We start from the raw sequence: 23,762 nt of genomic DNA, 5'->3' as shown, positions 1-23,762 counted from the left end.
AGAAAAAATATAAAGAAAAAATGCATACTGTTAGACATTCCCTTTGCAATAAAATTTCTCTCTCTCTCTCTCTCTCTCTATATATATATATATACACACACACACACACATTAAAGGAGTATATGGTGGAATATTTGATGATGGGGCTTATTCATTTGTTTATTTTTTTATGTATTGTTTTAAAATGAATATATTTATATCTGTAAGAAGGACTTTTGTAGCGTTAGCTTGTACGTGATGACGCAACGGGACGTACCCGTCAACGGGTGGGCGCGCGCCAAACCTGGAAGTCGCCGCGTGAAGTGCGCAGTGTTTTGTGTGCGGAGGGCCATTTATAGCGCTGGTCATGGTTTCAGAAGAGGCAGAAATTCGCCAGTTCGTCTTCAAAGAGCTCCGTGGCTGTTCGGACCTCAGGTAATCGCTTCTTGGTGTGATTTGCTAGTGTTTTCAGGGTTCATGAGTCTCGCTGGAAACTCTGAATTTGCTAGCTTCGTAACGCTAAGTTAGCTTATCAGTTTCAAACTGCTGCAGCAGTCATTGCGCCTTAATATGTACCGTCTTAGTAATGCATGCACGATACATCTTGTCGTATATGTGAAATAATGCAGTGATCTCTGTCTGCACAGCACTTTAACCCTCGGCATCCTGCGAAAGAGGTATCTGGCGCATGTGGGCAGGGAAGCCCTGAGTGTGGAGCACAGACAGCTGCTCAAGCAAGTCGTAGAGGAGGAGCTTCTGAAAATGCAAGGAGAAGTGAGTCGTTTAATTGTTTCCCCTACTTTGGTAAATGAGAAAATTCGTAGAAGTTCTGCATTATTAAATCCTAGTTTTGATGTGGAATGTGCCAGAATTGTTCACAGTGGTGGCGATGGGAACCAGACGTCTGAAGAATGTACCGCCTCTAAAAGCTACATCACAGAAAATGTTCGCTTCATGGTTACAAATACGTTTTCTGAGTTTTAAGGTTGTGAATATTTTAAAAAGCATGTATGGCAGAGAGATACATGCAGGGTGCTGTAAGGCAAAATGGTCTCTAAAGAAAACTTGTAAAACAAATTCAACCGTTGTCAACAAAACATAACTATACAAAGCTCAGACACGTGTGGGTTTACTGGTCGTTTTGGATAGTAAATAAAGCAGCTATATTTATGTTGAAGTCCTCACAACCCTTGGTTCCTATCACCACCACTGTAAACAAAAATGAGTACTTTCTCTACAGTGAACCATTTTAGATGAAACCACTCTGAATGACTTCATTCACATCTCCATGACCGAATTATGCAGAAACTCTTAAAATGTGTGGAATTCCTCTTACAGTGAAACAATTGTCTAGCTTGCTTTGCTTTTCCTCAGGACAGTGATGATGAGCCTTTAGCCAGAAAGGCAAATGCTTCCCAGAAAAAGAAAAAACGCAAGAGGGAGGATGAAGAAGAAGAAACAGAGACAGAAGACAAACATTTTGATGTAGTAGCCCAGAAAAAGAAACCTCGTTTTGAGTCAGTTCCCCCAGGTGACAATAGCATGCTGACTACTATTCTTTTTATACCAAGATACACTCTATGTCCAAAGGTACAGACACCACTTCTGATTGTCCTTGTCAATACCCTTGATTTCAGGAAAAACATTGAATGAGCAGGTGTCTACAAACTTTTGGACATATAATGTACTAAGGAACGGCAACCATTGTTTTAACTGTCAAACTGTGGCACAAAAATATCTGTTCCGAATTTTTAGACAAGCATACAACGTCATTGTCTCTCTGTCAGATTCCCCAGATTCTGGAATAGAGAAAGCAGCCAATGAAGAACATGGAAGTGATAAAGACTTGGACAAGGAAAGTGATGACGAAGCGACGAAGAAGAAAAAAGAACCACAAAAAGCAAGGGTGAATAGGAAGGCAAGCACAAGCTCAGAAAGTGAGGGGGAGAGGAAGAGAAATAAAGCAAAGAAGAGAGGAAAGGTGATGGAGAGTGAGGGAGAGGAGCATGACAGCTCTGAAGATTCAGGTGATGAAGAAGAAGAAAAGCTGCAGGAAGCAAAGGCCACAGGCCGAAAGAAAAAGCAAAGTGCGAGCTCGGACAGCGAAGAGGAAACAAACACCAAACAGATGAAAAGGAAAGGAGGGAGAAAGGATGGCAGTGAGCATGAGACTGAGAGAAAGAGAGGCAAAGCAGCCTCTCAGAAGAGCAAACAGAAAGAGACTAAACAAGAGATGAGGTCACCAGAGAGTGAAGCTGTGAGAAGAGTGCAGAAAGAAGTGTTTGGGAGTTCTTCTGAGAGTGAGGAAGACGACGACGAGGAGAAGACAGAGGTGAAACAATCTGAAAAGAACAAACAGAGTGACTCTGACAGCGAGAGTGATGATGGAGAGGTTGATGATGAAGAAACAAACAAAAAGAATCACACTGCTAATGTCTCTATAGAAAAACTGAAAGAGAAAGGTGAGCCTGGTACCTTTCAGACTAAGAGCTGTTGTATGGTATCGGGGTGGGCTATATGGCAAAAATTGAACACAGTACTTTAAGTGATGGTGACCAATATGGTATCTGTGGGCTGATTGCCACAGTCTGTATTTTTCCTGTATATACCTGCCGATGGCAATTTATAAACATCTCTACATTTTAGGAATTACAACTAAATATACTTGGATTAGTGTTACAGAGAAGTATTACACTTATTTGTAGATGGTTACTAAATGTTAAATGCAGTAAAATGAATAAAATGCATTTTAGCACGGTAACTCAGTGCCTCGTAAAGGTTCTGCTTTTACAGTGAACCATAAATATTTTAAAAATATTGTTCAAATACAAACATCAGTCCGATGCCGATATGTTTGTAAGCTAATACCAGGCTTGTAATGCATCCCTAACATAGACGTTTTCATGATACACAATATGAATCACAGTGTTTTGTTCTTCTAAAATTTGATAAGACTTTTAAAAAAAGGACAAATTTAGAAGATATTGTCAGTTCAGCATTTTACATACTGCACTGCACTAAATCCACTTAAACAGGCCTAATGATGCTTTGTCATGACATGTTGCAGTTGGTCTAGGGCTGAGCATATGACGATTTTTATTATTATCTTGGTAAATTACTTCATAATATGCTTTTCTGAGCATATCGTGGATATTGTTAGATCTTTAAGAACACTGACCAACGGCTTGTTTCATTACAAAGAGAACAAAATTATTCCTGCTTAATTGGATGTAGTGCAGTTCAAACATTGGATGTAGTGCAGTTAAAAAAATTATAGTTATAGTTATTATAATTAGAATCATTTTGACATATCGTGAAATTTCTTGAAGTATTGTGATATTTTTGCCGTATCGCCCACCTCTAGTTTTTTTAGCTATCACATAATTTATCACATTAATTATGTCATATTGCCAATAACAGCTATTGTATTATGGTATCACCATGATGTCACCTTACCATTCATTACAGAGAGAGAAGAAAATATGAAGGATGTAGCAGAAGACTCTGACTCCTCATCCTTGCCTTCGCTAGAAAGTGAAGAAGAAGGCAGGAAGAAGCCTAAACAGGAAGAAAAAAAGAAAAGTGCACCAAAGAAAAAGAAGGAAGATAGTGAGAGCAAGACTAAAGGAGGAAAGGTGAGCTGAATGGAGCTGACAAGCCCAGCCACCTCTCCATCTGTCAGAAACCAGCTTCTTTGCCCCAGGAAAGTAGGGCTGCAGCTCAGGATTATTTTGTATGGCAATTAGTTCTAATCACAGAGTCTGATTGGTTGAAAAGTTGCTAAGGTTGCCAGTTGCTAAGTATCAGTGATTGCTTGATTGCCTGGGGCAAGTAAAATCGATACAACAGCAATGACAATCAGATGCCTGGTCAGTCAGCCATGGGTTACGTTTGACAGTGAATCTACTTGATATTGCCTCCATTCACTTTCATATGGAAACACCCCTCAGCGCAAAAGATAATGTAATCCAGCTGTATGTTGAGTTAAACTTGGCCATTCATGCTGTTTATTTATAATTGTCTGTAGTGAGAGACAAGATTTCAAAGGTAGGTGAAGTTTGCTAAAATGCAATTATTCTACTAATGGATCTGTTATGGTCTTTCTGTTTCTATCTAAGACTAACTGAAATTACTCAAAATGTATGTGAATGCTCCTTTTATACCCAATCATTATAGCATCACCTATTACCTATTGTGGTGTTTACCTGTGGAAAATTTCTAAACAGGTGTTTTGATCATTCCACAAAAAAATTCATATTTACATTGCCCCTGTCCCAATGTTTTTGGAATGGGTTACAGGCATCAAATTCCAAGATTGGCATCAATTTACAAAAAAACAATAAAGTCGATTAGTTGAAATATTAAATGTCTATTTCTTTGTGCTGTTGGAATTAAATACCTGTAAAAGACTTTCAAATCACTGCTTTGTTTTTACTTTCGTCTTACCTACTTCTTTAGATTTGGAGTCTCTGAGTCTATGCAGTCTCAAAACAAAACCTATGTTTTTTCAGCTAATCAGTTTGAGCATCATGCGGTAGAAATTGTGATATTTTTGTTGTATTGAGGTCTTACAAAGCATTGAATTTGATTTTGAAAATTATGCAGCAATCCTGATTAGCACAGGGCTATCATGGGACAGTCTTTGGAATATCCGTCTCTCTTTATTTGAAGATGGCGGTCTACCTCAGATTGTCTTTAGCATGCTAACCTGTGCACTGCTTGATCTGCAGGACGAGGAGAATAAAGCTGTGTCCAGGCTGAAGCGCTACATCTCCATCTGTGGCGTAAGGCGGAACTACAAGAAGATACTAGAGGGCTGCCGCTCAGTGAAGGCAAAGGTGGCTGTGCTGAAGAAAGAACTGGAAGAGCTGGGAGTGGAAGGTCAGCTGAGAGAGAGAGAGAGAGAGCACATACAAAGTCTTGTTTTGTTGGTGTGTGTATGTGTACCACTTGTCATTACCTTTGTCTTGTCTTCCAGGTCAGCCCACCATAGAGAAGTGTAAGAAGGCCAGACTGAAGAGAGAGGAAGCTCAGGAACTTGCAGAGCTGGATGTTAGCAACATCATTACCACTCATGGTACCTCCCCTATTATATTATCTTTAGCAAACCGTGCCGAAGTGCGCACATTTAAATAAGCCTACTTGCATACCTTATACATTGATGTTTACATGTGAACTTTTTCTATTGTATATTCATGTTGGCCTTTAATCTAAATCTCCAAAACACACTTGGTTGAGTATGCAGCTGTAAGTAAAGGTTTAGACGTTCCTGGTCAAATGGGTTTCTGTAGATTTTTCTAAATGAAAAAAGTACATATCCTGTACAGAGATCACACTTCTGTATGTCTTAATGCACAATTACTGTTTAATTGTTGAATATAATATACTGCAAAAAATTATTGGAAGAAACATGAAATGTAGCCTGTGCAAAAGTTATGGCACATTTTGTATTTTACAACCCCGGGACGCTGTGCAAAATGTTAAAAAAAAAAATAAAATAAAAGATTGCAATGATGTGCAAATCATTTAAACCCTATATTTAATTGAAAAAAGTACAAAGACAACATATCAGATGTTGAAACTAAGAACTGTGTTGTTTGTTGAAAAATATGCCCATTTTGAATTTGATGGCAGCAAATCTGCTTCTACTCAATTACCCTAATCTAATCTTCATGTGTTACCCACTGTATATAGATTCTTTATCTCATTGATGGATTTTCTCTTTTTTTTTTTGTCCTGTCTGTGTTCTTCAGGCCGTCCCAAGCGCAGAGCTTCAACACTGTGGCCTGTTCAGGGCCGCTCTCCTCCAGCATCAGCCTACAAACGGGCAGTGAACTCTGACTCAGACAGTGAAGATGGCCATGCAGACAGGGGGCGCAAGAGAACAACAGACTGGAGCAACCTGCGGGGAATCATTAGTGATGATGCAGGGAGTGATTAGGTGACAAGGGCCTCACCCAAGTGTACAAAGTGTTTATAGCATATTCCGTTCAGATTTTTCAGGCTGATGTTCTGTTTATGTCTTTGTTTCGGTCCCGTTCATTTTTAGGTGTACTTGTTGAGGTACTGGATGTACTTCTTTTACGTATGTTCATCTATGCAACTTTAACAGAATAATAAAGAATTATCCTTTGTATGTTTTACCTTCCAGTTTGTTATAGTTTTGTAGCTATTTACACATGTTCTGATTCTCAAGATAATTGTTAGTGTTTACAATAAAAATAAAAAAAAAAAATCACACATAACTAAATATTTTCCCAAATCACTATGCATTTCAGCATTTGTTTACGTGGCATAAGATTGACTAAATGCAGTGTTCAGGAGCAAAAGAAAGTGAAACTGGAAGCTGATTTGAGCATTGCATCCAACTGTACTAACATGTCCATGGACAGGTTATGTGAGAGAAAAAATGATAGCTCAGTTACGACACAGAGGGTATTTCATACAGAAGTATTTTTTTTTTTTTAGGTAGCTGAAAAACCTAAGCCAGAAGTGAGATTTGTCCAGTAGAAATGCCCTTTACCTCATTAGTTTTGGCTTAAACTATCTGGTTAACAATGAAATACAGCTTTATAGAATAAACCCCATGATTTACAGACTAAGCTATTGTGGCACTTTAGAATTCTCCCTTATATCTCCTGGATTTTCTTTTAAATTCTATAAAAGTGGCACTTCCATTGAAATGCCACGTTGCCTGTTCTACCATCTAGTTGCTTAGGTGCTATAACTGATTGTGCTGGTAAGTTTTGTCAAAAGCTAACCAACCCAGCAAACACCAACAAACCCAAACATTTGATTGGTGTACAGTACCTGTGTGTGATTGTTGGTTTACTCCAGAATGTTCTCCATTAACACTTTTATTCTGTATTTATATTTTTTTAAACTGTCCAAAAAACAGTAGTTGGGCTGGTGTGCTCTGGCCTAAAGGGCTGAAGGGAAGTTGGAAAATAGTAATGTAAAAAGGAATAATGAAGTATAAAGCTGAATTGTTGTGGACAGAATATATCTCTGTGCACATATACACACGCTTATTTAGAAAGTGTATTCTGTAATTTGAAGGCCAAAGCACACCAACAGTCTGATGGCGTAAAACATTTAGAAAAAAAAGTAAAATAAACCGTGAATGCAGGAGAATATTATAGAATCTCAAATCCTTCACACAGATATGGCGCACCAACCCAGCATTTGGGTTTGTTGATGTTTGTTGGGTGAGTGTGGCCTTCAGTTATCTAGTAAATGCACAACGGCAGCTTTATTACCTTCATGTAAATAACATTAAGAACATCAGAAAGACAGATATTACTCTTTCTCTTATAAATAAATGTAGTATTAGAATTCGGGAATACTGTCTAGTCTAGGTTACCATAATCTTGCTGCAGCAGAATTGTACTCTGGGTAAGTTAACTTGTAGACTGTTAGATAATGTAACAATAATTGTATTTTTCTTTTTAAGTATTTACTTGTGTAACCACCTCAGCGTCTATACTATATTGTGGTCAATCAGTAAACTGCTTCCAGGTAAAATCACAAATGAGACTGGAGAGAATGGGTCCATAAATGCCTCCACCTTTTGGACTTTATTTACAGCTTAGAAAATACAGTACATCACGAAGTTGGATAGAAGTGTTGTCAAAAACAGAATTACACATATAATTACACATGTAAAGTACAGATCCTTCAAAAAGCTACAGGAAGTGCAACTGTCATTCTACACTTTGGCACATTTAGTCCTTCAGTAAGACATACACAATATGTTTTTCAATTTAGCTGGTCTTGTGTTTGTCTCTTGATCTTTTTCAGGAAAAGATGTAGAGGGAGAGGAGGAAGGGGAAAGAAAGGGACAGAGATAGAGAGAAGAGCTTGGAGGCACTGCTGGCGGTGACTGTCACGTATCCAGGTTGGTTGCTGCTGGTATAACTGTTGATCCAGTCTTGGTACTGAGACACCCTGGCGTACACCCCGGGGTAATTGGGTAGGGCGCAGTCATTACCGAAGCTTACAATACCAACCTGGGTCCAGCCAGAGTTCTGCTTAATGACCATTGGACCTCCAGAGTCACCCTGCATGCACCAAAAATAATATTTTTTTCATGACCAATTTCCAACCTCTCTTAATCCACTAGAATTAAATGGGCTGTCTTCGTTACTGTGGCTTTATGACTGATGTATGTAAATGACCACTGTTCTGCTCTGTACTGTGCCTCATTCAAAACAATTCCAAGCCAAAACATTCCTTATAACCCCTTATAAAGCTCTGTTCTGGTTGGTTGGCCTGTATTGTGTTGTATTTTTGCAGCTTAGTTTTCATATATGAACAGTATGGAATGGGAAATGAACATGCTACCCCAAACTCTTATTTACAAAAAGTAAAAATTAGTTTTTTTTCTTTTTCATATGGGGCTTTAATAATGTAAACAGTTTTCATCTCATTCACCTCTAAAGTTATGTTTTCAGAAATATCTATGTTTTGTTAGGACTTCCTACCTGGCATGAGTCCTTTCCCCCTTCAGTTAGGCCAGCGCATATCATATTGCTTGTGATGGCACCGCTTCCATAGGAATCTGCACAGTTACTGTTGGTGACAACTGGCACTTCCACCTCCTGTAGGTTCTGAGGAGATGGCAGGCTCACTGTGGAGAACGAAAGACAACTATTTGCAACCTAGTTTGGCCTCAGTGTAGAGCTTAGCTGAATATTTCTATTGCTGGTCATTTCTATTTAAAATTTAATCAACAATGTTAAAAAACATGGTTCTTCTAGGGTTCTTTATTAAAGAAAACAATTCTATATAGAAGCATGAACACTCAAAGAACCCTTTGCATGATTAAGGTGTTCTTTGCATCATGAAAAGGTTCCTCAGATTAGTGGAAAATGTGCATGAATGTGCTGTAAATGGTTCTATATAGAACCTTTTTGAAAAGGGTTCTGTATAGCACCCAAAGAGTTCTTCTATTGTTATAAACTTGACACCATAACAATAGAAGAACCCTTTTTGGTGCTTTATAGAATCCTTTTACGATGCAAAGAACCCTTTAATCAAAGGGTTCTTTAAGTGTTCATGGTTCTATATAGAATCATGTTCTTTACTAAAGAACCCTTGGCGAATGGACCAGTAAAAATGGTCCAAAATTACTTGCACTGAAATCTTATTGCATGAATGTTACAGGACATTTGTCCTTCCTCTATAAAGTTTCTGAAGAAAGGTGGTTTTGTTCTGACAGCAACAGTGTTGTCCACTGGTTGCAAATCACTTACCACCAGTGCCAATGTTTCCCCATCCTGTGATCCAGACAAGAGTGCCACCACCCAGAGAGCTGCCAGCTGCTGCCAGGCACACTGGCTGGATGTAGTCGGTGTAGGTGACCGAAGAGGCAAGCTTAAGAAGCGCAATGTCATTGTTATGGGTACTGGCAGAATAGCTGGGGTGATTGATGATTTGAGTGACAGAACGTATCTGGCTATTTGAGTTGGTCCCCTGAAGGCTTGCCATTCCCAGATAGATTGTGAGAGCACTTGGGTAATTGGTGATGGAACTAAAAAAGGAGAGACCAAGTCAGACTTATTCTCACTGATATTAAAACGGGCTAAATAAATATAGCTTCTGTACCAGTTTATGGGTTTTTTAGAACCACACATCCGCACAGCCAAGACCAATTTAAAGTTGTACATTAATTTGCTATCCATTGTACAATATGTCACTACAATAGCTGCATTCCGAAAGCTAGTGAGAAAGGTGGGTCCTGGGTGTGACATGGTAGTGTGCCACAAATGGACTGTACAAGCTCTCCAGATAAGCACTGGTGCTCTTTTATTGCAGTGCAAAACACACAAGCACACTATTTACAATATCAAGAAAAGCATACAATTGTCGCTCTTAATTAATGTGACTCCATCAGACCCCTACCTAACCTCCAGTAATCACTTGGTCATGCTGGTTTTAACAACAGCGTAGGAGCCTGTGGAAGTCCCTGTGAAGTCTGGGGGCTGCAAGCCAAACAGACATATACACCCCCCTCCCAACCCCCCTAAACGCCAACTAAACCTTCGGACTTTAAAAGGGAATTCCACCATTTTTTCAAAGTTTCTACGTAAATGAATCAATAAGATGTAGATAAAGTGTAAACAAAATTATTCAAAGTGGTTTGATGCGAAATGTTCTGTTCTGTAGAAGTAGGAACCAGACATCTGAAACGTAAAATGCCTCTAAAAGCCACATCACAGGAAATGTGCTGTAGATTGTTCTATATAGAACCTTTTTGAAAATGGTTCTATATCTCATTAAAAAGGATTCTTCTGTAGTTACAAGCTTGACATCAAAACAACAGCAGAACCCTTTTCGTTCTGAAGAACAATTTCACCATGCAAACAACCCTTTAATCATGCAAAGGGTTCTTTGAGTGTTCATGGTTCTTTATAGAACTATTCTTTACTAAAGAACCCATGAAGAACCACATGTTTAGGAGTGTACCAAGGCCACATTGTCACATCATCAGAAAGGAGTTAGTACATAATTTTATGGAGAAAAATTAATGTGAATGATAATAAGCTGGCAAGTAAAACGCTGACGTGAATGATGTAATATGAATGTGTTTGAAATGTAATGCTACACTTTACTGCCCTCTTTGAGCAACATGTAGTAGCTGGTTTGATCTGCCACCATTTTCTTTGAACATTGTTCAAGCTGGATGCGTGTGCAAAGGATTATAAGCAACAATAGACCATGAAGGATATTCTAGTATAGACTGCATTTCTAGTTTCTCAGCTGCCTTCTGATAGGAGTGGCCTTCAGTGACATAGCAGTCTAGAAATGCAGCCCACTTGGACCGCAGCCCAGCTTTTGGAAAGCAGCTGTCTTAAGCTATGTACAATAAACACAACAGACTATTCAGAGAAAATGCAGTGTTTACTCAAAATGCAAACATCCACATTTTTTGCTTTACACTAGGGGTGTCAAACTGGGTTCCCTCCAGGCCACAGCTCTGCAGAGTTTAGCATTCCTCCTCATCAAACGCACCTGATTCAATCCATCGGCTACTTGTCAAGACCTTCATAAGTTGAACTCAGAGTGTTAGCAATAGGACAACTCTAATCTCGCTGGAGCTGTGACCTGGAAGGAACCCAGTTTGACATTCCTGCTTTACATTCTCAAAAATAATGTTGCCAATAAGTGTTGTTTGGAGTGATGTTATAGAAGAACCTATTTTGGTTTCTTCAAGGAGCTTTCCATAGACCAGTCTGTAAAGAACTATTTTTGGGAATGAGAATCTTTTTAAACTTTAAAGAAACTCTATTCCATTTAAAAGCTTTTCTTAAAACCATATGTCCAGGCCAAAAACCACTGAAGAGCCTCTATGTTGAAGATTCTGCAAGCAGATGCAGATTTGCATCTGGCATAAATTAGTTTGTTAAATGCCTCCATACCTTTGGAAACAGTGAGCAGCTGACAGGATCCAGTTGTTATTGATCAGGCTTCCACCACAGAAATGGCCTCTACTGTACTGGATGCTGACCTGCCAAGGCCATGCGCCACTATTAGCAGTTTGCCCACCTACGATCTTGGTGTTGAAGGGAGCTTGACCACACACTGATAGAAAAGAGAGCAGTCAGTAAAGTGCACTTGCCAGCTGAGAAACAACACTCACAGAAATGTGCAAGTGTATGGAGTGGACACAATAATGGAAACATTTATACTCTGGAGTGGAGTGGGGCAGCTTTTTATTTTCAGGGCAGCTTCAGACCTTCAGTGTTCTACTGCTGTTACATAAGGTTACATAAGGTTTTGAACCCGTGGGAAGCTGTAGGCCTACCATTTTTTAAGAACAGACTCACTATCACTTTGGACAGAAAATGTGTGCTGATCCTGGAAAAAAAACATTCTGTCTTCAGGCCAAATTCATTTCTCCTGCTACATTACGCCAGATTGGGTATTTTTTAAACATAGCATGTGTCATGTGTTTTCCTATCTTGAGACCATTGAAAACATTTAGCATACTGTGCTAGGGCTGTCTGATTTCTTCTACTTTTGTAATGTTGTGGATTCATTTATTTTCCCTTTTTCACAAGATTGTCTGTCTGTTTATTAATCTCTTACCTTTTTTACACATTAAGTTTGGTTACTGCTAATGTAACATGGAATAGGATAGTAATCACTTTTTAAACTGTCTCTCTTGAGGCTGTTATTCTTGATTGAAATACCTCCACAGTTACAGTTTATTGACATGCTGTGACAGACTTACATCTGTACACTTCAATTACATTATAATTGTCTGAAGAGTCTAATTTTGTCCTGGTTTTGATAAACTTCAAAAATCAAAGTACTGTTTTCAGGCATTTGCCCACTGTTACGTTGACTGATTGATTAGTAAGTAAACTCCAAGCTCAAATTTTTGAACAAAATGGTTAAGGTGAGTGCATCTTAAGATCACAGTAATGTAGGAAATTAAATTTCATTCAAATTAAAATGTAAGATTAATGTTAGAATTCCCCTATGTAGTGTATTTTGTTGCTTAATGGGTGCAAAAGCTGTAATCTCTCTTTGTTACTTTAATAAGGCCTAATAATAAGCCTTATTTATACAGCAACTTTCATATATATAATGCGGATCAACCTGCTTCATAGAGGGTTAAAAAAATGAAAAAAGAATAAAATGATAGAAAATTAAAATCACATAAGAACATTTGTTTCATTGGCAAGTCTACACCTCTCACTGTTTCTCTTCTAATCTTGTAATTTGTTTTTTTTTTATTATCAAACTCTGGCAACACACTAAGCTCTATAATGAATGACACATAATAAAAGACAGTCATCAGAAAAAAATGTTAATGGCGTCATGAAGGTCAATAACTTACCAGACTGGGAGAGTGAGCCTGAGAGAGAGAGAGAGAGGTACACAGAAGTACACAGTTACCCTATATAGCATTTTTTAAGGACTTTTGCTTTTGATTACTTATATAAAATGTAACATGAGAAGGCAGCCAACATATATGTCTTAACTGACCCTTCTTGATGAACCTGTCTGGGCAAGGCAAACAGTGATTCTACTGAATAAACACTTTTGGATCCCAGTCTAAACAGGGTAAGATGTGAACCAACAACAAGGAGAATGTTGCTGATTCAGTCGAGACTCAAAAACAGTATTACACTATTCACATTATATACACTATTCACGGACAAAGATTATGATTATCAGTCATTAATGGTGCTGGTTTGTTTTTAATTTAGTTATATGGTTTGGGTAATTGGTTAACAGGACTTGTTTAAGTTGGCTTGTTATCGAGAGACAAGATTAATATCATCCCTTTAACTGACAGAAAGGAAGGACAACGTAAATAATACAAGACATAATAATATAGAAAAGTCAATAAATCAGAAACAATTTTTAAAGGGATCTTCTTAATTCTCAAATAATACTGCTTCACAAGAATTAATCATATCTTTGACTTTGCGAAGAGCTAAAAAATTAATTTCCGATTTGTTTAATTTTGATGTGTTTCTACTTTTTATCCACGATTATGGCATGAGTCTCTTAGAAAGTCTGAATCTTTACCCTATTTTTAAGAAGGATGTATCTTTGCAGACATGCTTTACTACTTAACTTATCTACTTTGTTCCTGTTCTTATTGTTGTATTTTATTTGTATTTTCTGTTTTATTTGATTATACATTTTTATTTTGTTGTATTTTATTTATTATTTATTTTGTCTTCTGTGAATTGGCTTCAGATGAGATTGTCATGGAAGTGTGCCATGTAAATAAAATCCATTATTATTCTTATTATTCTTCTTCTTCTTTTTTTTTTATTATTATTATTATTATTATTATATAATAAACTACATAAATGTTTAGTTCAAATTCAAACAATTCAAATTAAAATAAGCAGTAATAATAAAATAAGCAATAATTTTGTGTGTTTTTTTGACATTTTCATTTGTAAATATTCTTATACAAAACAGTGTAACCACAGCATAGCGATGGCATTGAAACAGATAGGTCAGCGTTACGGTACAGGACTAAAGTACACTGTCGTCAGAGGCAATTCACCATGCAAGTGGTAACTCAACATAGTTTCAGACAAAATACAGATTAACAAGATGTATTACAGGTGCTAGGCTATAAAACATTAAGTACAAACTTAGAAAGTGCCTGAACTTTCTTCCGAGTGATTCTAAAATGTTTGACTTCAAACAAACATTGAATATAACATTAAAATTCATCAGATCAGAGACTTTCTATATTTTTTCTGTCTTGTTTCAATAGCCACTCTTTCATTGGACCTACCTGTGGCATTCAGGAGAACAGCCCCTGTAACAAACACAGCTTTCCACCAGTGAAGCTCCATGCTCCTGTTTCTTCTGTGGCTTCAGATGGTCTTCCTCCAAACTGTGTGTAGTTGTCAGGTAAGGCAGCAGCTAGTGACGTTCATGATTGCTATTTCGACATCCTATCTCCCCTACCATTTTTCCCTCCTTGTTCTTTTACTGTGACATGCAACTTGTAACCTCCCTTACCTGCCTCACCTGCTTACCCGCCCACACAAAAGCGAGATTGCCTGTTCACATGGATCTAGAGCCAGTTCCCCTTACCCTACATCTAATCAGGTGAAACTGATCACAGATCAGCATGAAAGCACAGCAGCCAGACCAAACGTCTTTCAAATCTTCCATGACATCAGTATGCAAGAGACATACATTCTCTAGGTTTCACTTTTTATGTTAAATGAACTGTTTCGATTATACATTGTGTTCTTATAATTTAACCAGTTTTTCAAACACTCAGAAATAAAAGTTGTAAACTGTCACTGCGGTGGGACCCTCAAGGGTACATCTCAGCACTTTTGTTCAGGGAACATGGCTGTACCATAATCCATTAAAATTATATGTTCTAAACTGTATTGACTCCACACACCCCGTCTCGTCTCAAAGTTTTTTTATTTTCTTGATCTGTTTTAAAACATTAGCTTATGAAAAGTACAAATAGGTACTATTTTATCATAGAAAAACTTATTTAAGCTACACAATTGGACCAGGTACATTTGTATTGTTTGTACTTTGATGAATGAAAAATGTACCTGCACAGTACCTTTATTTCTAATAGTGTACAAGTCTCGATTTTCCGTAACTCAACATCTTCCTGCCATGTCCTATCTTTATTGCCCTATATCACTGCCATAAAAAACCTTGTAACTCTGAAATGCTAAGTTTATAGAATTTACAAGAACTCTTGCTGTTACTGCATTCATCATAAGGTTTTCACACAATGTAAAGAACAGCTTGTGTTTTCAACCTTTTTTTTCAACTATCATATGATAAGACCCTGATAATATGTTGGAGATGTAACAGACTTTTAACATGACACGAGACTATCTTTCTTTTGTATGATCCAGATTAATCTCACTCAGTAAGAAAACAATGTCTCTGACTATAACATCACTATATCTTTTTAAGTCTCAGTGTTTCTGTCATCCCAGGGAGTTTTCTGTTTGCTCATGAGGGGTCTGGTTTCAGTAAAGCTGCAAAGGAAAAAAAAAAAACAATGACTGAACTGAATACTCCTCCTTACATAGTTATTTGCTTTTGGACCTTCTCATAAAGTTCAAATATGGTATCATATTGTGTTTTTTTTTTTATTGCAACTGCTCCTGTCCATTAAGGCAACAAAGTAAAACTATAATGAAACTACAGACAACTATAGTAAACTATAGTTTTATAAATAGCGCAGTCAGCATTGGCAGTGCAAGTTTTTATTTAAGGATTTTTATTTTAAGGACCAGCTGACTTGAGCTGTTCATGTTAATTTGACCCTTTTCTTTTTATTAACTATTAACAATATTAGCATTTAAGGTAAAATTTCCAGAAATTGACTATAAACTTATCTGTCTGTCTGTCTGTCTGCCTTTCTGTCTGTCTGTCTGTCTAGAAATCTAAAAAAGCTAGTAATGACCAGGTAGCTTAAGCTGACCTTCATGTTAATTGGCCCCTATTGTTTTTTATTCATTACTAGCAACATCGATAATCAATAAGTTAACACATCCTCTACTATAAATTATAGAAGATATAAATTATAAACTGTGCCATATCAAAAGTTAGTAAGACCTGTTTGTTTGAACTTCCTTAAATGTTCACTTCCAGAAATGTACAATATCTATCTGTCTACAAACTTCAGTTCCAAAGAAGCTGTGACACGAAGTGAGAGGCAAATAAAAACAGAAAGCAGTTATTAGTAAATCCACTTTGACCTGTACTTAAACAAGAAAAGTATGATGCCTGCAACATGTTCCAAAATGTTAGGACAGGGGCAATTTAAGACTAGGAATATTGTGAAATGTTCAAAAAACATCTTAAACAGGTGAGGCAATCATGTTTGGGTATGAAAGGAGCATCCAGGAAAGCCAATTCTTTAAGAGCAAGGATTGGTCGAGACTCACCACTTGGCCAAAAAAGCATCAGCAAAAAATTCAGCAGTTTAAAAATAGGATTTTAAGTATTTCACCCTCTACAGTTTATAATATCTTCAAAAGATTCAAGGCCATAAACCACAACTGAATGCCCATGACCTTCATTCCTTCAGATGGCACTATATTAAAAGCTGGCATGCTTCTGTGATGGATATCACCGCATGGGCTGGGATTATTTCGCAAACCACTGTCTGTAAAAACTATTCACTACTGCATCCACAAATGCAGGTTAAGACTGTACTATGCACAGTGGATGCCCTATGTGAATAACATCCAGAAACGCCGCCGATTTCTCTGGAATCAAGCTCATCTGAAATGGACCGATGCTCAAAGGAAATGTTTATTGTGGTATGATAGGTCACACCACAGATTGTTAATGGAAATAACCACTGTCATATTCTCTGGAACAAAGATGAAAAGAACCATCCAGTGTTCAAAAGTCAGGGTATGTCTTGGTGTGGAGAGGGGCATATGAGCTGGTAACTTGCACTTCTGTGAAGTCACCATTAATGCTGAGCACATTTTGGAGCAAAATATGTTGCCTTTTATAGAAAATGTCTTTTTCAGGGACATTTATGCTTATTCCCACATGACAACCCCAAGCCATACTCTACACATGCTACAACAGCAGGACTGCGTAAATCATGAATGCAGGAGCTAGACTCGCAAAATACAACAACAAAACAGTAATAGTTGTGCAGCTGATGACTTATATAATGGAAGAATGGCAAAAAAATATATACTTTCAAAACTGGATCAATTGGTACCTTCCCTAAACAAATTTTAAGTATTGTTAAAAATCTTCAAAAACAACTTGTATACTAGATCCAATTGCTACAGGTTTACTTAAAGACGTTTTGCCAGAAATAACCAAGCTTTCTATCTATAATAAACTCTTCTCTCAGCCTTGGCTATGTTCCAAAGTCTCTTAAATTATGTGTAATTAAACCCCTAATTAAGAAACCTAGTCTTGATCCCTCTGAGTTATCAAACTATAGACCTATTTCATACCTTCACTTTTTATCAAAAATTTTAGAGAAAGCTGTTTTGTTTTAGGCAAAACAATTATGTTCCCGTCTGCGTAGAAGTGATAGATATGAAAAATTTCAGTCTGGCTTCAGGCCTCACCATAGTACTGAAACAGCATTAGTGAAAATTGTAAATGATCTTTTATTATCTGCTGACAAATGAAACATATCCTTACTGGTTTTACTTGACCTTAGTGCAGCTTTTGACACAATAGACCATTCCATTCTATTAGACAGGCTTGAAAAACTAGTAGGAGTGACAGGTAAAGCTCTTTCGTGGTTCAAACCTTAGTGATCGCTATGAGTTTGTTAATGTAAATGGTGAACCATCAGCTCTCACCAGAGTATAGTATGGTGTTCCACAGGGTTCTCTCTTAGGGCCCATATTATTTACCTTATATATGCTACCACTAGGTACCATCATCAGAAAACATGGCATCAGTTTCCACTGCTACACCGATGATACACAATTGTATATTTCATCTAAACCAGAGGACAAAATTTAACTTAATAAGATAGAGGACTGTGTAAAAGACGTTAAAGACTAGATGTCAAGTAACTTCCTCTTACTAAACTAGGACAAAACAGACGTTCTTCTTCTTGATCCAAAAGCTGCTAGGAATAATCTGTCTACATTAACTCTTTATCTCGATAGTTTCTCAATTGCACCATGCACATCTGTAAAAAGCCTTGGTGTCATGATCGATCCCAGTCTGGCCTTCGATGATCATATTACCAATATTACCAGAATAGCTTTCCTCCACCTTCGTAACATTGCTAAATTAAGAAATGCACTGTCGCTACAGGATGCAGAAACGTTAGTTCATGCCTTTATTATGTCCAGTTTAGATTACTGTAACGTTCTGCTTTCTGGTTGTTCCAGCCAAAGCCTTAACAAGCTTCAGTAAGTCCAGAACGCTGCAGCCAGAGTTCTCAGCAAAACCAGGAAATTTGACCACATTAGCACAATTTTGTGTACCTTACATTGGTTGCCAGTTAAATTCCGCATTGAGTACAAAATTCTTCTACTGACATATAAAGCTTTGAATGGCGTTGCTCCTCAGTACCTCAATGACCTTATTTCCTATTATCAACCGACACGCCCACTTAGATCACAAGGTGCAGGCTCATTATTAGTACCTAGAATGAATGAAGTTACATCAGGGGGAAGAGCCTTTTCATACAAAGCCCCCCAGCTTTGGAATAACCTACCAGTCAGTGTTCGGGACTCAGACACAGCCTCCATCTTTAAGTCTAGGCTGAAAACTTACCTGTTTAGTCGAGCCGTTGGTTAATTAGTTTTCCTGTTAGAAAAAGGCGCAGATCTGGGACAGAAAGTCCTATGGGAATCTGGGAATGTTGGTGCTGAACTAACTATCTGTCCCCCTATCCCCCTCCCCCCTCTTCTCTTGACTTGACTTGACTTGACTTAAAAGTTAGGGTGATGTAATGCACTGGAAAACATGCTTTTTCATGCTTTTTTCAATGGACCCATGATTTTTATTCATTATCATTAACAATTGCGTATTAGGCAGTGTTTCTTGACCATATCATGCTCTTATCCACGTTCAATACAAAACATTTCCTTTGCATCTTCCTTTGCAGCTCCATCAGAGGCTCATCACTGCCTCTGTAATTTTGGCAGCTATGTAAGACTCTTAGTCTCTTGACCAATCAGAAATCTGGCAGTGAAAAGTTAGTCAGTAATAGATAAGCATCGCAACACAACAAGGAGGGTGGCATCCACACTAATGCAGCCTGGCCACCAATGAACTTTGACTTTATGATAGTGGCATAAAATTAGCACAGAGTCCGATCACTGTGTGTAAAATAAATAATGAAACTATAAACCACAGACCTGCTTTATGGTGTCTCTCATGGGTGAACAATTTGTCCAAAATGTTTAAAGCTAGTTTAACTAGTCTGTGAGATCACCTTGGAGTTCACAGCACAGCAGTGTAGTGGAAATGAGCTTGTTTTTTAGGCTTACACAACTTGCCTTAAGAGCACACCTGATAATATACCTGCGTGTTTGAAATTACAACATGTAGCCACACCAGCCTGGATAAGATTAGACACTCCTACCTTAGCTTTTTGTTTCAGTATTTGTAGAGTTTAGGACAGTATTCGGGCATTGACTACTTAAAACAGGAGTGACAGGTTCTGACTATAGGAAGAATCAGCAATGCTGCACGTGACAAACCTAGCATCTGAAAATGGGAGCATGAATTCCCTTCATTTCATACAAGTTAGAAGATTTCTGATAAGATGTTTCCTCATTTTTTAAGAGAGCATGTTTTAAAACCCTAAATCAGATTTTCATGAACACTTGTTTTTTAAAGGAACCGCCAAAAAAAATACATTTAAATTATTTAAATTATTTAAAGTATCTGTATTCAGTCCAAGTTACATTTTGTATTCAAAATACAGTTGCCTTTATCAATTTTAGGAGAAGACCTTTATTTACCCACTAAATAAAAAAAAATACAGTCTCCAAAAGAAACACAGGCTGTGCTTGTTTATTAACTATTTAAAAACCAGCACAGAGCATGTAAAAATGTACTTCATAGAAGAATTTAAAAGAACTAAAATTCCCTCAAAAGCCTGCGTAGACTAATAAATCCATGTGATGAGTCACTTATTACTCTCAGTGTTACTGAATTCGGCTAAAGCCTGAGTAGACTGATAAATCAATGTGACGATCAGTTATTAATCTCAGTTACTGGTCAGACTGAACAGTCTCCTCAGTGGACAGGTTCATGAGAGATAACCTTAGCATCAGTGCTGTGCTGGACCTGTGTGTGCATTTTGCAGCTGGTCGCATGCATGTCACTAACTGAAAAGTAGTATATTTTAATGTTTACATGAATTTCAGAATTTCTTAGTATGTGGTATGTCCCCTTCGTGCTTTAGCTGGCATGGACTCAAAAATCTAACAGCCTTTTTGTACAAAGTCCTCAACATAGCCAATTTCACATATTTGTTTCAGTTTGAACAGTGATTTAGAAATAAGACAGAATTTTGAATATTTATTCGTCATTTTAATTGTCACAACACTTGCTTGGATTATTTTGGGCTCTTGTCCTAACATATATTAATTTGAATGTTCTGAACCACTCAGCTTGTTGTGTCAGTGAGGGTTTAGCCATGAGCTCACTTCTCTTTGTACTGTAGTGCATAAGACTCTTTTTTTATGGGGAGTGAAACTTGCTGACTCTGATGTTTTTACAGTGGTAGTGATAGGAACCAGGGGTCACAATGTCTATAACACAAAAATAGTCATGTTATTGACCACTGAACCTATATTTGTCTTCATATGTAATGTAATAGTGGTAGATCTAAAAGAAAGATTTTTGGGGGGACTATTTTGCCTTACAATGCCCTGCATGTATCTCTCCACAATGAAAGTATTTTTAAACTATATTTTAAGCCAAAACCCTCTCTTAGAACTATCGTAAAACAATGTCTCAGACATCAGACAGCGTATCCATAACCATTTTATGTAACAGCTTTCTGTGATATTGCTTTTAGAGGCATTTAGTGCTTCAGACATCTAGTTCCTATCACCAACACAATGAAGAATTCTGACTCTGTGTGTTTCTCTAGAATGGAGCATTTCACATCCCATCACTCTGAATGACTTTGTTTACATCTTCATTATTTAATTATGCAGAGATTTTGAAACATCAGTGGAAGTTACCTTTAAGATTTTACTCCATGCTTATTTTTACATTTCTGATAATAAAATTTTAGGGTCAACATGGAATAAATATAAAACAGAATCCAGTTCAATAAATAAAGAATGGCTATAGGAAAAAGGTCTCCCAAATAAGTCACAGAATCACTTTTGAAACAAATAATATATTTTTTTGGTCCCACTTTATATTAAGTGTCTCTAATAACTGTAGTTACATGTGAACAACAAATGCAACAACAATGTAATTACTAATGATGTAGTCACTGTTACAGATGGATTACTGAAGTACACCTTATATAATTACACATGTGTATGTATGTTTTGCCTCATGTAATTACACAAGTGTATCTTAATAGCTGTAACAGCCTATTCTCTCATGTGTAATTACACAAGAGTAATAACATAAAAGTAATTACATATGTAATCAGACTGGAACAGCAGTTTTTAGAAGTTTTTTTTTTTCAGCAGTAAATGGAAGTATGTAATAACATACATTAAGAAATTACTTACACTGTATCTGCCAGCTTTCCTTATACTTAGCTAGCATTTATCTTGCTAATGCTGTGACACTGTAACCAGTTTAAACTTTAAACCATCCTGTAATGTGACAGTACAGCAGATGTCCCCTTATCTTAAAATGTAACTTTTATGACATTAAGTAAATGTGTTGCATTTCTCCCAAAGTAATTTCTATATTACCACTCCATTATTACACAGTACCTGTATAACAACTACACAGAAACTGTCCGCTTATTTTAAAGTGTAACTTTAGGAAAAGTTCCTATGTAGAAGATACACTTTTGTAATTACATGAGGCAAAACCGAAGTTGATACACATATGTAATTACATAGGCTGTACTTCTGTAATCCATCTGTAACATTGACTAAATCATCAATAGTTACAGTGTTGTTGCATAAGTAATACATGTGTAACTACACAGTTACTAGAGACACTTAATATAAAGTGGGACCATTTTTTGAGTAGAACTAAATCATACTTGTATTTTTACTTGGGTTAATTTCCAATGAAGTGTTTCAATTTAATCTTTAATAACTGTTATCCAGTTGAAAAAAAAAAATATTGTAACCAGTTTGAAGAAAGGTGATTGAAAATTTAAAAGCTTGAGTTTTGAATAAGTGGTGGAACTGCACAGTTACATGGAACTGTTATAACTGTTATGTTGTTAACATTGCATTAGATTAAGTTTTTAAAATGTCTTTAATTTTATAAACAAAAGTTTAAAAAGATCCTCAAATTCAGACTGTCTTACAAAACAGCAAGAACTTCCTTGTTGGGAAGTAGCAGCAGTGAAATTATACAATATCAAAAGACTGAGACTCTCAATTCTTTTTTCTTGCCTTATTATTTTTGGTTAAAGACATTTTTAACTAACAAGAAAATAATATCTATTTTGTAATTAAAAGATGGCTGGACAGAACCATTGCTTGTATGTGTGATCATTTCCAAATAAGGAATAAGGAAATGCTGGCCTACAACAGCTCCAGAATTGTGGATGTCTGTTTATGTGGTCACAAGACAGCAAGGCTCATCCACTATACTGGAAATGTGTAGAGAAGTAGGAAACAATAATCACTAATCTGAAGAAAGCCAATGAAAGACAGTAAAATTTAACAGCCGTATTGATATCAGGTCACTCCTGAAAGAGGACTGATAAAATGTGTGCAGCACTGTCTACCATACATGCTACCGGAAGTCAACTTGGCCCAGTTTCCGAACAGTGATGCCAAAAATAGACTAACACAGCTCATAGCAGAAACTATCACATGAAGTATGGCAGCCTATTGGATTTTCAGTCTTTAAGATATTTACTCTATTAAAGGGGTACTTCATACATGTGACAACATTAGGCCAATAACGGGCCTATATTCTACATTTGTATTCATATTGTACACTGATGAGCCATAACATTATGACCACTCACAGATGAAATAAATAACACTGATTATCCTGTAACAACAGCTGGGCTTTATTAGACAGTAAGTGAACACTCTGTTCTTGGAGTCCACATGGTGGATGTGGAAGAAATGGGCAGGTGTCAAGAACTGAGCGACTTTGACAAGGGCCAAATCATTATGGCCAGATGACTGGGTCGGAGTATCTCCAAAACATCTTGTGAGGTGGGAGCACAGTGGCAAGTACCTACTGACAGTGGTCTGAGGTGGGACAAACCACAAACCAATGACATGGTGTTGAGCGCCCAAGGCTCATCGATGCATGAGGGCAATGAAGGCTATCCCATCTGGTTTGAACCGAGAGAAGGGCAACTGTGGCACAGCTGTGTCTGATCCACTCAGACCAGCACAACACACACTAACACACCACCACCACATCAATGTTACTGCAGTGCTGAGAATGATCCACCACGCAAATAGTACCTGCTCTGTGAGGGTCCATGGGGGTCCTGACCACTGAAGAACAGGGTAAAAGGGGCTAACAAAGTATGTAGAGAAACAGATGGACTACAGTCTGTAATTGTAGAACTACAAAGTGCACCTATATAGTAAGTGGAACTGATAAAATGGACAATGAGTGTAGAAACAAGGAAGCGGTCATAATGTTATGCCTGATTGGTATATATGTTAATG

General features: G+C 37.3%; 2 protein-coding genes across 2 annotated transcripts; one reads left to right on the top strand and one right to left on the bottom strand.

Annotated features, from left to right (window-relative positions):
- The first annotated feature begins 276 nt into the window (after positions 1–276).
- Positions 277–6,115, top strand: hirip3 (HIRA interacting protein 3). Its single transcript, XM_036590439.1, has 8 exons — positions 277–414; positions 627–753; positions 1,354–1,510; positions 1,767–2,441; positions 3,448–3,614; positions 4,710–4,860; positions 4,958–5,056; positions 5,733–6,115. The coding sequence occupies exons 1-8, from the start codon at positions 347–349 to the stop codon at positions 5,918–5,920; spliced, it is 1,632 nt and encodes a 543-aa protein (XP_036446332.1). The 5' UTR covers positions 277–346; the 3' UTR covers positions 5,921–6,115.
- A 1,414-nt stretch (positions 6,116–7,529) lies between these two features.
- zgc:123295 (uncharacterized protein LOC641564 homolog) lies at positions 7,530–14,525 on the bottom strand. Its single transcript, XM_036589827.1, has 6 exons — positions 14,255–14,525; positions 12,827–12,844; positions 11,400–11,562; positions 9,234–9,511; positions 8,463–8,608; positions 7,530–8,039 (listed from the first exon to the last, which is right to left on the bottom strand). Exons 1-6 carry the CDS (start codon positions 14,313–14,315, stop codon positions 7,776–7,778), a joined length of 930 nt encoding a protein of 309 aa, XP_036445720.1. The 5' UTR covers positions 14,316–14,525; the 3' UTR covers positions 7,530–7,775.
- Between the last annotated feature and the right edge of the window lie 9,237 nt (positions 14,526–23,762).

Source organism: Colossoma macropomum, unplaced genomic scaffold, assembly GCF_904425465.1.
Source record: "Colossoma macropomum unplaced genomic scaffold, Colossoma_macropomum, whole genome shotgun sequence".
Classification (NCBI taxonomy): domain Eukaryota; kingdom Metazoa; phylum Chordata; class Actinopteri; order Characiformes; family Serrasalmidae; genus Colossoma; species Colossoma macropomum.
The sequence above is the reverse complement of the archived record's forward strand: the minus strand, read 5'-3'. Positions and strand labels throughout refer to the sequence as shown.

Coding starts and splice junctions, on each gene's coding strand:
- hirip3 (XM_036590439.1), top strand. CDS start 347: ATGGTTTCAGAAGAGGCAGAAATTCGCCAGTTCGTCTTCAAAGAGCTC. Junction 2,442..3,447: donor AGAAAAACTGAAAGAGAAAG/GTGAGCCTGGTA, acceptor CATTCATTACAG/AGAGAGAAGAAAATATGAAG. Junction 3,615..4,709: donor GCAAGACTAAAGGAGGAAAG/GTGAGCTGAATG, acceptor CTTGATCTGCAG/GACGAGGAGAATAAAGCTGT.
- zgc:123295 (XM_036589827.1), bottom strand. CDS start 14,315: ATGGAGCTTCACTGGTGGAAAGCTGTGTTTGTTACAGGGGCTGTTCTC. Junction 8,609..9,233: donor GGGAAACATTGGCACTGGTG/GTAAGTGATTTG, acceptor CGTTCTCCACAG/TGAGCCTGCCATCTCCTCAG. Junction 8,040..8,462: donor GGGGAAAGGACTCATGCCAG/GTAGGAAGTCCT, acceptor TGGTGCATGCAG/GGTGACTCTGGAGGTCCAAT.